At 43.9% G+C, this 17,249-nt stretch overlaps 1 protein-coding gene across 1 annotated transcript in view; it reads right to left on the reverse strand.

The window, feature by feature from the left end:
- Snd1 (staphylococcal nuclease and tudor domain containing 1) overlaps positions 1-17,249 on the reverse strand; it is a 391,069-nt gene that overhangs the window by 80,215 nt on the left and 293,605 nt on the right. The window contains exon 16 of the mRNA XM_034518746.3: positions 14,205-14,314. Within this exon, the coding sequence (XP_034374637.1) occupies positions 14,205-14,314 (110 nt within the window). The remainder of the gene's footprint in view (positions 1-14,204; positions 14,315-17,249) is intronic.

Here is a 17,249-nt window from a genome sequence, read left to right on the forward strand (position 1 = left end):
AAAGCTGAGGAAGATGATGGGATTGTTACACCCCCCACCCCTGCCCAATACAGAACACAAATTTATTAATAGTTCATGGGAAAAGCACAATCATCCTGCTGGCAGCATCACATGTAATTAACCAGCTTCACAGAGAGCTGGCTGCCTTCTACATATCTCCCATTGGCAGACCACAGAACTACCTGACATAGTCACACTGGGTTTCCAGTGACATCTTCCTACTGGAAGAGGGATATCCAAAATAGTGACCTCAACCCACTAGCTATTCAGACAGCGTAATGGAGGTGGCAGTTCTCTTCTGGAGAAGCCTGGCTGAGTGCTGACTGAAGCCCTGAAAGCGACAAATAGCCAGCCCTGGGACCACACTAATGCCATTAACTGCATACTCAGGTAAGTGGCTAAGCAGGGCTAGCCTCCAGGAAGCAACCCAAATATTACTTCACCACAACTCAACCAAAGAAGACGTTTCTGAGAATTGGCCTGCTTTGCATGATAGCAGTGACCCTCAACACGGATGGAGGGGCTGAAAGGTGAGAGTTCTGGGTAAGAAGCAACAACATTCCTATTTTCATATATTTAAAAGGGAGAAGCAGCAGCTAGGTTAGCCAACTTGGCTCTGTAGTCAGTGTGAACTTCCCTCTGTAGTGTCCTGGGATTAAAAACCAGTCTTTACCCATGTGGATTGCTATTTGCAACAATGGAGTTTAAAAATGAGCACTTCGTTGTGAAATGGCTTTAGTTGCACATTTAAAATGGGTTCTCTGTCACTTTTCCCGAGTGACAGAAGATACGACCAGTGAAGGTGAGTAGCACACACCTACACATACACTCCTTCCATGCGTATTTCTAAGATTAGGAGAAGCTGGTAAGAACTGCCTCTGTGTTTTATCCCTAGGTGGGCACAGAACCCCTTAATAACCTTTCCTTTATGTCCCAAGCTTCCCTAGATCCAACCCTGGCACCTCATGTTGTTCAAAGGTGAGTCCAGTTAGTACTGAAAAGCCTCAGAGTAATGATAAACTTTACTTCAGCAAAACTGGAGTCATTCACAGAGGTCCTGACCTTTTCATTCATCATACTCAAGTTACATTCTGTAGGAAAGCAGACAATCAAACACCACCACGCACTTTTGGAAAAATGAGAGGGGGTACTGATGAGTGACAGAGCAGCATTCACTAAGTGGTGACAAGTTGCCTGTTTTTTATGGTGCACGCACATGCACGTGCACACACACATGCACACAGACACTTGTTTCTTTTTGTGTCATCTTTTGATTAGAAGAGCCAATCACAGTGGTTCTTTCATTTCCATTAAGGCAGCCTTAAAACAAAAGTAGATCAGCAGATCAGCAACCCAACAGGCAGAACGGTCAGTGGTGGCTCAGTAGGAAATGGATAGCTTATGATAAATGAATTGGTATTGCCTGCCATTTTTCCTTGCCATCATTTTAATCAATAAGAGAAAAGGTGAATTGCTATTGATCTCTTTAACACCCTTGAACGATATTGTACAAATTACAAAACCAAGGGGGTAGGTAAAGAAATGAAAAGAGGAAGGCCAGAGTATATAAGTCTGGGCAGTATGAAACTGATGTATTTTCCAGGAATGGCCTTCTAATCACCCACGTAGAAATGCTTGGGTGCCCCGTCCTCGTCCTTAAACCTTCACTGGCTAGCATGGAACATCTCGGTGCCTTCATCTTTTTACATGCTGCTGTGCTTCTGCAGGGCAATGGGCTCCATAAACCATACAAAAGCCTATGCATTGAGACATGACAGGACTCCTAAGGTCTCATGAATTTCTGAAGTTGCCATACTTTAGTGGTTTGATCTGGGGCATCTCAGTCACTGACTACAATTTTGCACAGAAAAGCAAGAATTCACAGCTTCAAGGACAATCTCAGGCAAGACCTTATTAATCCATTTCTGGGTCACATGCCAAAGAAACATAAATAGATAGCAGAAATGTGAAATGTATACTCAACAAGAATAAGTATCATGGCTCCAGGTTGAAAAGACATGACATAAAGATCCAGGGTCTTGGGTTAAAATGTTATAGGGTCTTTTCTTAATCTTGAAGGGAATTTGACCTATTCATACAAGGAATAAGACAGATATGAAAATATGGTCTTATCCAGACAACCAGGAAAAAGGAGTGTTAGATTCATGGGCATAACTCATAACAGGAAGATAAAATATTTAGTGTCTGCTTCTCATCCAACAAGTTAATTACAAGGAAGAGCTACTTAGTCTTTTGGACTAGACTGTGGGAGATGAGCTGCTCAGCAGGACCCAAACATTACCTCGCTCATGTAGAAAAGCTAACATCACAGACTTGATGATATCAGAGAAAAGGGAATAAAAGTAAGTAAGTAAGTAAGTAAGTAAGTAAGTAAGTAAATAAAGTTTAACCCAATAGGATATAGAATTATCCACAGTTCCAGATTGCAACTTTGTTATTCTGTCAGTTGGCCATATAGTTGAGACGATGATAAGAAGAAAAAAAAAAAAAAAAAAAAAAAACCAAAACCCAAAAAACTTTGACCATATTTCCTCTTAAGGCCATACAACACTCCCAGGAATCACCTGGGGTCTGAGTCTCCCCAGCGCACTCCTCACCTTGTCTGAGCACTCCCTTTATTTGGCATTCTTAAGGCAGAACAGAGCTTTAGTACCCACACTTTGCAGCTAGTAAAACCTGGGCAGGCAGTCACCGTACATACACTATGAAACAGAATGCACACTTAGAACTGGCATGTGAATATGGCATGAGCCTCAGGATGCTCCTGGGATCTGGCTTAAATGGTTCTCCAGAGACTATGACTCAGGTGAAGCTGCCTGACTTTGAAAACTGTGACCCACGGTTCACCAGTATCCCCACCTTCTTCCTACAAATACCTGAAAGGCCAGAACACAGAGCAAAATTAAATGCAAGCACAAAGCTGCTGATGTGCTGAGAGTCGAAGTGCTGAGATTAGAAGGAGGAAGTACTTAAGTACACCCCAGGCATTTGGAAATGGCCACGTCTGCAGCCCTGGAAGCTGAGGGGAGAGCTCTGGCACTCTCTGCCAAGCAGACTGAGAACTGGTCATACACTCAAGAAATGGGGCGTGTAGCTGTGAAAGGGCACAGCACTAAGAACCAACTAGTCCCCTCTTACAAGGTATTCTCCTATTCCAAAAGTGACCCTATTCTAAAATTACCAAGTGGCAGGTAGCCAGACCAAAAATCCATATCCAATCAGTGGTAATGGACTGTTGTTGCATTTCCTCATATAAGGTTATAGTGCTGCCATAAAAACCCCAGGTCAGTGGTTTTATATGGAGCTGGAGAGGTAACAGCACCCTTGTACCATATGTGCTATAGAGACCTGGAAAGTGAAGTGCCAGGTGTAGCCCTCTGCAGAGTGATAGAAGGATCCATCTGTATGTAGTAGCTCCATCATCTTCTACCTCTAGCCAACTTCTTATTTTACTACTGAAAAGAATTCTATGGTATCATGAGACCGGGAATGAAGAAAAGGAAAGCACACTCTTAACCTGGGAGAAAAAGGGCACGGGGAAGGGGCTTCCAGTTCACTCTTTACTCCTGTTTCAGTGGCAGCTGTCACTCCTATAGTGATGGCTCCAAACAATGATACTTGAGGTTCTTTTCCTGTCCCTTTCTGTCCTGGTTAACACCTAGATCTTCCTTTAGGGCTCCTGCTGGCATTCTGCTAGTTTCCAAGTCTTCCAATTTAATACACATCAAGGACAAACATACGAAGATTTTAGACTGCTGTGACTGTGGAATCAGAGGATGGGGTCAAAAGGAAAGCATGGCTACTCGTCTGAGAACAAGGAGGCCGCCTGGGCTACAGGAGTCTAGGCCATTCCTAGGGATCACACAAGGCCAGGATTCTTTCCTAAGTAGAGAAGAGTAGGGAATTCCCATGGTAGTTTAGGCAGTGGGAGACTTATTTCTCAGACACCTATAAAGTGTCTGACTGCCCCCTCAGATGGTTGCCCTTATCAGTTCATAGTCACATTTGAAAAAGCCTTCTTGAAAAAGTTAACACTCTTGGGAAGGCCTTTGCTTTGTCAGTGAAAGTGGCACTGCTTAGAAGGAAGTGGTTTTGATATATGGGACATGAAGAACCAAAGGCAAAATGACCCCATCTTATCATGCTTAGAAAAAAGACTGGCCGATGCTAAAAGATATTTAAAGGCTTGTTTGAGAATTTAGACCAAGGATAGCAAGTATGTTTCCATCCAAGAGCCAAATCCAGCGAACTGGTAGGAGCTTTAATTTTTTTTTTTCCCTTCAGAGACAGGGTCTCACTATATAGCCCTTGAGGACCATGCTGGTCTCTAACTTAAGAGATCTGCCTACCTTGTGCTGAGATTAGAGATTATTTGCCACCATGCTCAGCTCAACTGGCAGTAGCTTTGAAGGACCTGAAAAGGATCAGAGCCCTAGGCCAAAGCATGCTGTAACTGACAAGCAGTGTCAGCCATGGTCTAAGGCTGGATGAGGGTTGGATAAGTACATTTACATTGTTGACACTGGCTTAGACAGGTTTAGGGTTGAGGCAGTCAACTAAACATGAATTTTGTTGATTTAAACATGAATACTGATCATAACACATGTTCCTATATCAAGCCTACCACCATACTGTGGGTAGAGTGTTTTATCCACAGTGGAGTCTGAATCCCAAGTTAGCAAAACCAAGAGAGAATTAAGTGTCACTAATAAAATAATGTTGCAAACTATTATTCACCGTTTACTATTCACTAGGTCCTGTATTAAACATTTACATAGACATTTCATTTTCAGAGTAACCTTATGGAGAAGAGACCATCTTTATATAACCAAGGCAACTAAACGTAGCAGGACTGCCATACTGCACAACGCCAGAAACACCAGAGTATGCAGCGAGACTGCCTTGGTTTAGAGCTGAGATAGGAAATGAAAATGAGGACCCAGGTCTGACTCTTTACATGTTAATACGTTTTTGTTCAGTGACTAAGAAAGAAGCAAAAGATGTCCTTAAAACATAGTGAGGACAAGTTTGAGAACAAGCTGTCCCCTGTGACTGTGAAACCCTGTTGTTTGGGACAGGTTCAGGTATCTCTGCTGTTAATTCAGTCAACCTTGCTCAGAATCTTATTTCATAACAGATCACTGGTCACTTTCATTTTCAAAATCCATTTAAGTTCAGCTGACCAGAAATTGTCACGGGTGGAGTAGCAAGTGGGAAGTTCATCAGCAGTCAGGGTTAGAACACAGAGACTCCTTAGTCCTTGGTACCAGACTCAGGGAGTGGGTGAGAAGAAGGCAGAATTAAGGTCAGCTCATCCACCAGAACAGTAACGCTTGTGTCCTTGGGGGAGTCACACATGGAACAGCAGAATGTTAGTGCTACCTGGAGAGCAAATGCAATCGACAATCTGCTTGTCCTCGGCTGGTGGTTCAGGCAGCCTTGCTATTATATATTATGAGCTGTGTTCTAAAAAGGTACCAATTGAATTACGCAATAACAAGAGCTGGGGGAAATTCAGGCAGTGGGTGTGGCCTAGAATGTTTGGGACAAAGAAAATAGGGAGACATTAGGGCTGAAAAGACTCTAAACATGCCAACATGCCCAGCTGCTGTAGGTGTAGGCAAAGTGTTGGGGTCCAGCGCAAAACTCTTCTTATAAGTCGGGGGCAGCTCCGTATGAGGCCACCTTTAGTTTTAAGAGAATTATCTGCCTAACTATAGAGAAACAGAACTATTTTCCAAACAAGGGTTTAGCAGAGAAGGTAAAGAGTTCAGAATAAGGTGCTTTGTCTGAGAAATAAAAGTCTTAGCTACTATCAGCTCTTCATTATTATATTAAGAATATTAGCTTCTGCTGCCCCCGTTTAAAAAGAATCCTCACCTTTGACAGCGCCAACAGTGGATACTCAGGATGACTAAAGAGGAAAGAGAAACCAGACTGTTTTAGGAGCATCTACTATACCTCAATTAAAATGAATGGCACCCAGCTCCCCTAGCCCAAACCTTTATTTTCCTCTTGATAACACTTCCATTTGTTCTGGGCCACAAGCCCTACCTGGCTCCTGGTAGCCCAGGAAGATGAACCTGCTTGGCAACAGCTGTCTCCCATGGGACTGCTTGTAGAGAGCATGCCCTGTCAGAATAGACAGCATCAAATCTGGTGAGGGGCAAAGGCTGTGCCCAGTGTGTCTGTGGGAAGGGTTTTCAGGACCCTGTCGGCAATAGTGCTCTCAGAGGCAGCAAGTGTAATCGTCTTGCTTCAGGCCTCACTTTAAATGACGTTCAGTTAGTCCTGTGGATCATTTTGGTGGAAAGATGCAAGAAGAAATCATGTCTGAGTCTTTCCATCTTTACCCTGGGACTGATCTGGGTCAGGACTAAAGATGAAAGGAGGAGAGCACCGTGCCAGGATTGTCTTGGTGTTGCCAAGGGTGCTGCTGCTTCTACTTGGGGGAGGAAAGTACAATTTCAGGTCCAACCAAGCACTATATTTCTTACTTAATTTTTGATGGAACAACAGTACAAAAAAACAAGCTGACCTAGCAGAGAAAAATACAAATGCCTCTCAAAGAAGAGTTTGCAACAGTGGAGACCAGCTCCTAAGGGAAAGGTCCAATGCTTCTGCTGAATAGGATTTTCTTTCCAGAGACAGAATCACACCCCTGAGACCCTCCTCCATGTCTTAAAGAGGCCACATCTCTTCTGTTCTATGCCATGCCTGTCCCACCCTCATTGCCAGCAGCAGTGACAGATGTGGACACTATGGCCTATCAAACCTATACTAGATAGCCCCTATGACACACAGGTAATAGGATCTTGGCCAAGCCAATGAAAAATTAGCCCCAGCAACTATTTCAGAAGAATGGATGTAATTGTATGCTTGACTGACTATGAAAGTTCTCAGTAGAAGAACAGCAGAGCTGAGCCAGCAGCTCTGCAGAAAGGAACCCTACTGGAGCCAGCAAACAGGCTAAGCTTGCTGAGGAAGGCCCCGGAAGCTGTCCTAGGACTTAAAACTGACAGAGGGACCCAGCAGGCCAGGGGAAGGAGAAAAAAAGAAATGTGCATCATGACAGCAGTACTCATTTAAAACTTTTGCCATAACCCCTATTCCCCTTGAGACAAGGTCTCACCATGGAATGTAGGCTGGCCTTGAACTCAGGGCCACCTTACCTCTCTGCCATCTTATGATGCTATTTTCATTTAGAGGCTGGGATGGAGTTTGAGGTCTCTTCTCCCAGGGGATTAAGAATTATCTGGGAAGAGCTTGAAGCTCAAGAGTGCAGAGTCAGATAAGTCTGATAGTCACATAGAGCTTACAACTCATCTTGGAACAGAAATTTATGGAGGCCTAAATTTCAAAATGGACCCTTGGGCTAACAGTCTAATCAGCAATAGCAGAAGACAGAGACAGACAAAGGAGGGAGACAAGAAACTGTATTAGAAAACAGAGGGGACACTGGTAGCTTCTTTTAGACCAGTGAACGTTTCTTAAAGCAATGAAGCTTTTCTACAACTCCAAACCATTGTTTAAGTTTGTGTAAGCATCTTGGTTAGAAGACAGGGAAACACAGAGGACAGTCTGGAGTAAGTAACAGGTCAAGTTTATAGCAAGTTCCTCAGTCAGAAGCCACATATTCAGTCTCAGAACTCTTAATGTCTTCCCTCCTCTCCCTCTGAGAGTAGAGAGCTTTCCCAGAGAATCATAAATAATAACAGAGCAGATCTTTTTCCCAGACCCTAAAATGGTGGGAAAATAAATCACTTCCCTTTACAAAAGTGAACATCTCTCGTGTAATGATACAGATGCTAAGAGCATCATAGGTTTGTTCTGACAAGGTGCAGATATGAAGCAAGTGATGAGATGAGAGGTTCGAAAAGTGGCCAAGGAGATGTATAAATTACAGACTACACTTTATCCAGAAGCAAGGGCGCCATGTCTTTTTAAATAGGTGTATATCTAGAGTCAGACTTGCTTCCTAAGAGAAAGACTATAGAAACAGAAATATGGGTATACATTACCAAATGGAAGGACGAGGCTACATAGAAAGCAAGGTCCAGAAAAGTTAAAATAGCACATGAAGCAAGTAGTCACATGGTCAAAAGATGGAAGAACTATTCACAAGCAGAGAAAATACCCAGAGAGCCAGTGAGCCAGGACCACAGCAAATCCCTCACGCCCAAGAACAGAATCAGAATAGAAATGTTCTATTTTGTCAATCAATGTCAATCAATGATTGACCTTCGGGAAATTCCTTTACTTCTAGACACTCTATAGTTGAAAAAAAAAAAAAAAAGATAAAATGTGGCTTAAAAGGTGATCCCTTTCTAATAATAGAATTAGCAATATTTGGGGAGCAAAGTTCTCCTCAAATTGAGAGTGCAAGTATTTCTATTTCAGTATCTGCTGTAACACCAGCTAGGAGAGGAACAGGTGTAACTGTGTTTCCTGGACTGTGAGACTAGGATAGCAAGTTTTGCATACATTTGTTGTGAAACATATAGAGATTACACAAAACCCCCTGAGCTCTAGCAAACACTATGAACCTAAGGTCCCTTTTCCTGAGCCCCTTTTTATGAACACAGCAGTGAACTGAACAAACTGAACTGTGGAAAGCATCACTGCTGTGTGCTGTGCTGTGCTGTCCTCTCCCAACCAAAGGCTCTTAAGCACCTGTAGGGGAAGAGAGTGTTTAAACAGGCTGCACATGCATCCCACTTTCTCTTGGATGGTGGCTAGAGGATGAACTAAAGTGACTTCTGCACCTATTCTTCTAGGAGGCAATTATTAGTGGCTCAATGAGGGTTTCTAGTGGACAATGGGAGAGCAGGTTACACTGGAGCCATTAAGGCCAGGTGAACTGCACACTGGTAGATCTCCCAGGACTAAACCATCCTCAGCACTGTGTGCTAACCTAAAATGACTCTCCTTGGCAGAGAGTAGACTGCACAAACAGATGGAACAGGAGGCTGAGAGAGCACAGTACACAATGCTGGAGGGGCAGTACGGGGCGAAGCCAGAGGACGCAGACAAGATCTGGTTACGTCAACTCTCATCCCCCTTTCACACAAGAGGCACTACAACATGGAACCTAAATGAAGGAGATGGGCCCATTTTTCTTTCTATGCTAAGCTTTCTTTCCTATGTATTTTACATTCCTCCTTAGATAGACTTTAGTCATCAGGATGGGGCCATGTTCCCTCAAACAGGCATTTCCCACCCCCGCCCCCAGCTGCAACTGTTGCTTATAATTCTTATAGTCTTTGCCTTTGAAAAACTCTAGGGGTTGGGAGTCAGAGAAAATTAGGACTGTGCCAGGGTTACTGAAGCTGCAGAGTGGGTTCCTTCCCTAGGGGAGATCTTCCCTTCTGATGCCAGCAGCAAGAGGGAACTAGGTCAGGGCAGAGCCTGAGTTTTCAGTTGGAGCTGTCCAGCATGGGGGTGTCATTATCCAGCATCATCAAGGAACAACTTTGAAGTCTTAGAGAGGATAAAGGTGTCATCACAAAACCCTGGGAATGATTACCAAACCCCTGTAGACTCTTCTTCCTGCAAACCTATACCAGATGCAGCCTGAACTTACAGAGAGTTAAATTGGAAAGGCAGAAGAAGTAGGAGCTGCCAATCTGCCTGGAGTACACTGCAAGACTGTCTCAAGCAAATCTGTAACACTGAGCTTTCATTAACACCTATAGCTCCTTCTTGGTAGGTTCAAGTTTCTCCAACACAGCAGCAACTGGAGTGCTGGCATGTAGCGACGGGTCGGTGAGTATATGCTGGCTAGCTGGCCCTCTGGAAGATGATGTCAAAAGAGCACAAATGACTTGTATTCATGACAAAGGCCTCAAAGGGCTCTTGGATGGCTGGATTGCTAGATCAATCTTTTAGACAGGCAAGGCAGCAAGAAAAAAAAAAGTCATATTCTCAGGGCCACATGATAACTGGAGTGTGAAGACCAGAAGTTTGCACTTTTAAGCCGGTTATCTACCCATCAGCTAATGCTATCTCTCATCACTACTTCTGGGAAGATGCTAGCAACAAGTGTAATTCCCTGTCTGGGAAATTACACCAGATCTTCCTGTCCTTGGCAGTGTAGCAGGGAGTAGCTTTAAAAAGGCAACTGCATGGTGGGGTGGGAGGAGAGGATAAAATATGTCATGAAACACATGCTAGCCAATGGGACACAGCACTTACAGCTCACATAAAACAATTTTATGTTGCATGGCTCACAAGCAACCCAGCACCTCAAGGTCAGAGACTTCTTGAAGTTCCACATGGCTACGATGAGCCATTTAACCCAATTTGGCATAGTCTATACTATAGGAATTATAAGCAAACTTGTCTGGAGCCCATACAATTTTTGACATCCTTACTCAACTCCATTATACTGACTTATGGTGTAAAAGCAGTCATAGACAATGCACAAAGAATCACCATGCATATTTTTCAACAAAACTTTACTTGCGAACAACTGGTGGAGGGCCAGATTTGCACGGCCCTAGCATGCACATTTTGGTCAGGCTAGGAAGAGCTGTTGAGTGCTTTGGACTTTCTTTGAATAAAGGTAAGGATTTAAATCCCCCGAAAGGCCCTTGGCTGCTCTGAGCTTCAAATCAGAGAATCAGGTAATAACCTGGTATTTGACTTCTAGCTCTTTCTGCCTCAGGGCTGGCAATACCTCCTGCATGCCAGACCACTGCCCAGAACCAGGATTACTAAATCCGAGAGAACCAAGCCAAAAAGAATCAGTGGCTAAGGAGAAACACCAGGTAGTGATGAAAAGGCCAAGAGAGCCACTGAGGAAAATGGGACTGAATGGTGGCTGCAAATGTCAGTAGTTCTGGGATATGGCAGCAGTACTATGTACAAGGAAAGCATGGGACCCGTCTACATCTGAAATGCAGAGAGAAGCCTCACCCGCCCCTTGCAGGACTGCCCCTACATAGGAATGGTTGGAAGGGCAAGTGTTTTCTACTCACTCAAAGCAGAGGGAGAGACAGCTATTTGTGCCCTGCTTCTCCAAAGCCAGGAAAATAAGTAGTAGTTCTCAGTGTCAGCATCCCGAGAGCTGCTCCCACCCCTTTCTTGACTGCCTAGTAACAGCGACCATGGCACTTTCTCAATATCTACATCCTTCTCTGGTCATGCTGTGCTTCCTCTTATGGGGAATCCAGTAAAAACTTTGAAATGTGAACTGTTTCTTTCCCCTTAGTAATACAGATTTATAGTACTGGGGGAAAGCAGGCCAAGGTAGAGAAATCCTGGGCCCAAATGAGATAATGTGAACAAAGGTTTAAAAACTTAAAAGCGGAGATGGGGCAGAGCCAAGGACAGTCAGATCTTCAAAATACCCAGTTATGCTTGATTATCAAAGGAAGAGGAACAAGCATAAAACCAAAGCGCAACTGCAGCTATTCAAGCAGCAGCATACGGCTCCTGAAGGGCTACAAGGCCCAGTTACACCTGGCCTGTAGGATCTGCCCATACAGTCACACTGTCTTTTTTTCAACAATCAGGGGCACCAGTGAACTGGACTTCCTTATTTCTGTGGAGGAGTGGGAAGGCAAGAGCTTTGTTCTCTAAGAAGCCTTATGGGGTAGGTGAAGTTATTACACAGGGAACAGTAAATAAACAACACTCTTGCTAAATGAAAACCTCCTCTGACTGTCTTACCACTCAGAAAACAGTTTTCATCTATTCTCTGAAGGGAAATACCCACGAGAGTTGGCTACAGCTGGCTCCTTTAGTCAACATCTGAAATTATTTGTGGTTTAGGCCATACTCCTATTTCCTCTGGATAATAACCTTTCAAAACAGTTTGACCAAGTAGTCATATCAGCTGCTACGACGCTGCAGAATGTTCATTACAGATAGACCCTAAACAAAGGGCTATGAAAGACTGGGCCACAACAATCAAGAAAGACAAAAGCAACTTTGGATTACACTAAGGTTCTGCATACTCATATGGAAGAGGCGTCAAAGAAAGTGGAGAAAAATGCCACCTTTCCACCAGTAAGTATTAAAAATACACAGATAAAAGTGAGGGCACAATAAACAGGAGGCAGTAAAAGAGCATTTAGCCATTAGTTTTAGATGTCACCTGGGGGCCAGAAACATGGCTGGGAAGAAAAGTAGTCAGGGAAACAAGAGTTGAAAAGGAAAGAGAAAGTCACTATAAGACAACAGTTCTCAACTTTTTGTGGGCTGAGACCCCTTTGAGGATCACCTAAGACCAGAGGAAAACACAAATATTTACATTGTGATTCTTAACAGTAGCAAAATTCAGTTATGAAGTAGCAACAAAAATAATTTTATGATTGGGGGGTCACCACAACATGAGGAACTGTATTAAAGGGTCACAGCATTAGGAAGGCTGAGAACCACTGTTTTAGGAGATGTTGGTGAAAAAGGAGTCAGGTGAGACATATGATATAGAGAGTTCAAGTCTCACAAGTGTCTTTAGGGTTTCCTCCCTGATGTAAACAGAAGAAATCAGCACGAATCTGCTGCTATGACAGGCTAGTAGCACACACCTTTAATCCCAGCACTTGGGAGGCAGAGGCAAGCAGATCTCTTTCAAGGCTAGCCTAGTCTACATAATGAGTTCCAGAACAGCCAGGGCTACACAGTGAGACCCTATCTCAAAACAAAACAAACAAACAAACAAACAAATAAATTAATTAAAAAAAAAGAAAAAAAGGAAAAGAGAAAGAAAAGGATTTTCTGCTATGTCCCCTCTGGTTGTTTTCAGGTCACAAACTACAGCGGGCTTGCTTGCTTTCCCATCTCCCAGTAAGGACAATAGTGAAAGCTCCAGAAAGTCAGAAGGTTCCTTTCAGCTAATATCCAGGTGTTGCTAGACAACAGAGTGCTTGCATTCCAACATTAGTGGAGGGGCGGGGCGGATGCTGCTATCTTTAAATGAAAAATTCAAGCTATATTGTGTGGTTTCAAGATGTATGCGTATGTGTAGGGGCAGTAAGTGTGTCACTATCAAGAACCTGTACTTTTCAAGGATAAGTCCATCTTACCAGAGAACAGAGAGCAATGTGAAGATAATGAGATGATTAAGTGCTGCACACTGCAGCCACTGGACGGCCGGCAAAGGAGAAGCAGCTTTACCCACGTGACTGTGGTTGATATTTGGGATGTGGAACACATACCTCTTGAATAGAGGAGTCAGGATTTGTTTGGCCAAATAAGTTTCTTCTACTAAAACATGAAGGCAGTGTTAGGGAAATCCCAAAGTGGTGGCCACGGACAGGAAGAGTACTGCTGAGTTTAAAAAAAAAGTGGTGGCCATCTCAGAGCCTCTAGGTAGGCCTGACTTGTTCTTCCACAGCCCTAGTATTAAAAGCAATGGCTGACGGGAAAAGGAAAGCAGATGCTAATGTTTCTACCCCATGCCCAACACTGAACTTCCTGAAGTCCTTAGATCTGCTCTCCAGGATCTCAAGTGAGCCCTGAGAGAAAGCCTCTGAAGGCACATAAGATGCAGCTGCGTGCATCCTGTACAGCTGCAGAGCTGGGAACAGGAGGAAGGAGGGACAAAGGCAGGTAGGTGTCAGTGCTCGGCGTGAGCGAGGTGCATTCCCACTGCTCCTTCCTGTGCTCACTGAGCAGGATGAATGGCTGCCATACTCCTAGAGGGAAGACAGATCTGTTGACGAAGACTTGAGTAAAATTAACAGTAGAAGGGCATCACGGCAGCAGAGAGCCTCACTCCTGCCTGCAAGAGTCAGCTCAACAGGCAGATATAGAAATACAATTAAATTAAGTCAGAAAACCCGCTACAGAAAATGCAATTACTCAAAGATACAAATAAATGTTCAAAGAAAATTGGCCCCTGACAGGGTTAGTCAAGCTTCTAAATCCAGCTGGAGGCAGGCAGCTCTGGCTAATTCACCAAGGAGGAGGACTGCAAAGCTTAAGCTCTCTGCATTGGGATCGTGGCTGGGCTGGCCTCATGTGCCAGTGAGAAGGAACAATTTGGGGGTGGCTGACCAGTGATGCAGGGCTCAAGGAGATAAGATGTGGGCTGACGCAGAAATGGCTCCTGGATGGCAGGGCTGGGCAATGGAAAAGGCGACCGGCTTATCTTCGACATGGCAGGAGATTGTGAGACTGGGGGAGAAGGACTGTGTGCCCCCTCCTGCACAGGAAGCTACATGAGAATACCCTACCTCTCGCTGCAGCACTAGTTCCTTGGTGAAAAGTGTGGCTTCCTCGCTGAATGGCTCTCCTTCCTGCACCAAGCCTGGGAGATTCCGTGCTCCTCTGGGACATTCAATGCCTGTATAAGGAGAAAAGGAAAATGTGTGAGAAAGTGCAAACACTGCCCAGCCCACCACTCTCAATCTGGGAGGAAGCCTCACTATGCTCCCCTGGCCCTTTTAGGCCCTCAGCCCCATGGCTTTAGCCACTGCTTATATAATTGGCTTTCCTCACCTAAATTACACCGCCAGCCCAGCGTGTGCTCCGGAGAACAACTGCAGCGGGCTCCCAGACATTTCCTCCTTACTATTTGACTTCCTGCCAGAATCCCAAGTGTTAATTCAGTGTCACTTTTCCTTTCAAATCAACACCCTCTCTGTCTTTAGACTTTGCTTTGTATACTAGTTCCATCAGCTTTCATTCAGAACAGGAGGCAGAAGAAAACAGAAACCTGACGGGATAGTAGGCGGCTAGAGCCACAAACTGGCTTCACAGCCTAGTCCACCATTTATTATCTTCACGGCCTTGGCGAAATTACTCAACAAAGGCTCGACTCCTTGTTTGTGGAAGACATATAATACATCTACTTCTTAAAGGTGCTGCCTTAGCCCAGGAGAGATTATGTATAGAAGATATTAGAACAATGCTGGCTACTTCAGCTATTATTTTCATCACCATCATTATCAGTCTTAGCAATTCTCATGTTTAAAATCTCAAAGTTTCTCCGACTCCCATAGCAAGCCTGTAAAATTCATGAGCACAGAAACCTATTCTATTTGTTTCCAGTGATGGTACTTTGTACAAAATGTACTTCCACTGTTCAACCTAGATGCCCTTCTCTTTCTTCGATTCATTCACTTATTTTGAAGATACATTTATTACCAATAGTGGTCATATATGATAGAGCATAAAGTATGCTGTTTTTAATATTGGGATAAGACATATATATATATATATTTCAAAGTAATTCAGACTGCGATTGTAATTTTGAAGGAACTTGACCCAGGCCAGAGATAGACGGGAAAATAAAGCAATGACAATTCCAGAGAAGAAAAGTGGTGAAAATCTGTGTCTCAGATTCTGACTTCTGCTAGTCCCTGGTTCTGTAACACTCTGGGGAATAGAAGTCCCATAACCAAGAGGAGAGAGGGTCTACATTCTTATGAGTAAAGAAAAGGCACAGGCCCTGTGTTTGGTTCTCAGCAGCTGCAGAACATAGCTTGCTTTCCCTCTGAGCCTCCAGTGGAATAGATTATAAGAAATGAAGCTCTAGGTGTTGGTGGTGGGATACAGCAGCAAAAGCATGGCTGCAGTGGGCAGCTCTGGCAGCGTAACCAACCAAAGGCCCTACACAGTCACGTGGCTGGAAGACCAGGAGGGCTGCTTTCCCTGCACAGTGTCTACCAGAGGAATAGAACTCCATCTTCTAAAAGATAGCAAGAACTTGAGGGGCCAAGAACCTGAGACTCACCCTGAAGGGAGAGATGAGGCTAGAGAGAAATGAAATGAAAGACAGCCCATGTTTTTCACATCAATAGCCGAAAACACTTTTCATTTTAGATCTGCAAACTAAGCAAAAGGAGAATTGCCAGGGAGAAAAATAAACGATTCTGTTCAACTATTTTGCCACATACCCATAGATAAAGCATTGCTGCAGAGACAAGAATAATGCAAAAACCAAGTTTCTGATCTGTTCCCGAGCCTCACAGCAGAACTGGAGTGAGGTGGGCTGCTATACAGGGGACCAGACCTGCCTGGGGTAGCAAGGATTTTTGTTTCCCTAGAAGGGTACCCCAGGTCTCAGGTTCTTAATAATGAAGTACTAGCTTTAGTCCTTGTCACTTTTTTTTTTTTTTGTATTCTGAAATAGCAAGAAACAGGTCAAGCTGCTAGGACCTCAGAAACCCTATGGGATCCAGACACCAGATGATAAAGTTGAGGAAACATGACAGCTCAGTGGGCCCAGGTAGCTAAGCAAATCAAGCAGAGTTGCATCAGAAGAGGTTTCCTTTGGGTCTGTGAAACAAGTCCATTCATTCTCCGTGGACAAAAAAAAAGAAAGTTCTTTGCAGTTGTCTCCATTTCCTAGCAGCCAGGCTTGAGCTTACCTAGGAGAAGAAGCCTAATCAGGGTGTTTCTTACCACTTTAAATGAAAAATAATACAGTCACACCAATGCCTAGAAAACATGGGCAAAGAAAGGAAGAAATCTCTCTTTAGCTTATTTCCTTTGAAGAAACCACTTGCCAGGGCAGGGGATAAGTGAACACTCAGAGGAATACCAAACAGAGAGCAGACAGGAGAAGAACCTGTGACCAGATGGAGGTTCGCAGGCAGGCAGAGGTAGGGGAACATGAAGAGTCTTATGAGAATGATACGTGCAGATAAAAGCTACAGATAGTTCAGAGAAGAAAGACACTTGCTACCAAGCCTGACAACCTAGTTCAACCTCCGGGACCTATATGGTAATAGGAGAGACTTCTACATACACCATCCTTTAAATCTGCACCAATGTTGTGGTCTATGAGTATGTGCATGCAGACATGTATGCATGTGTACACAGATAAATCAGTGTGGAGGTCAGAGGACAATCTGAAGGAATTGGCTTGCTCAGTTCAGGTTGTCAGGCTTGGTGCCAGGTGCCATTATCCACTGAGGCATCTCAGCAGCCCCACATGTGTTTTTGCATATAGGCATATATACTTAAATATAATTAAATTTCTATAAACTGGTTAGTCTTAATTAGTGTCATTAAATGATAGTCTACTGTACTGTAGGCTCACTAAAGAGAACAACTAAAATGGCTTTGGTACTAGATTGAGGACTTGAGTGGGTGGCAACACACAGTTTGACAAACCCTGAAAGTGAGATACAAAGACAAGGCCTTCCGGACCGAAGAGTGGACTGACTCTCATGGCCTTGAAGCATCCCAACCCAGGGGTTTATGAGGTTCTAGACTTGCTTTTATGTCCAAAGTAATAAAGAAACAAGGATGAATAGGACAATGTGCCAATT

The sequence above is a fragment of the Arvicanthis niloticus genome, chromosome 15, assembly GCF_011762505.2.
Source record: "Arvicanthis niloticus isolate mArvNil1 chromosome 15, mArvNil1.pat.X, whole genome shotgun sequence".
NCBI lineage: Eukaryota > Metazoa > Chordata > Mammalia > Rodentia > Muridae > Arvicanthis > Arvicanthis niloticus.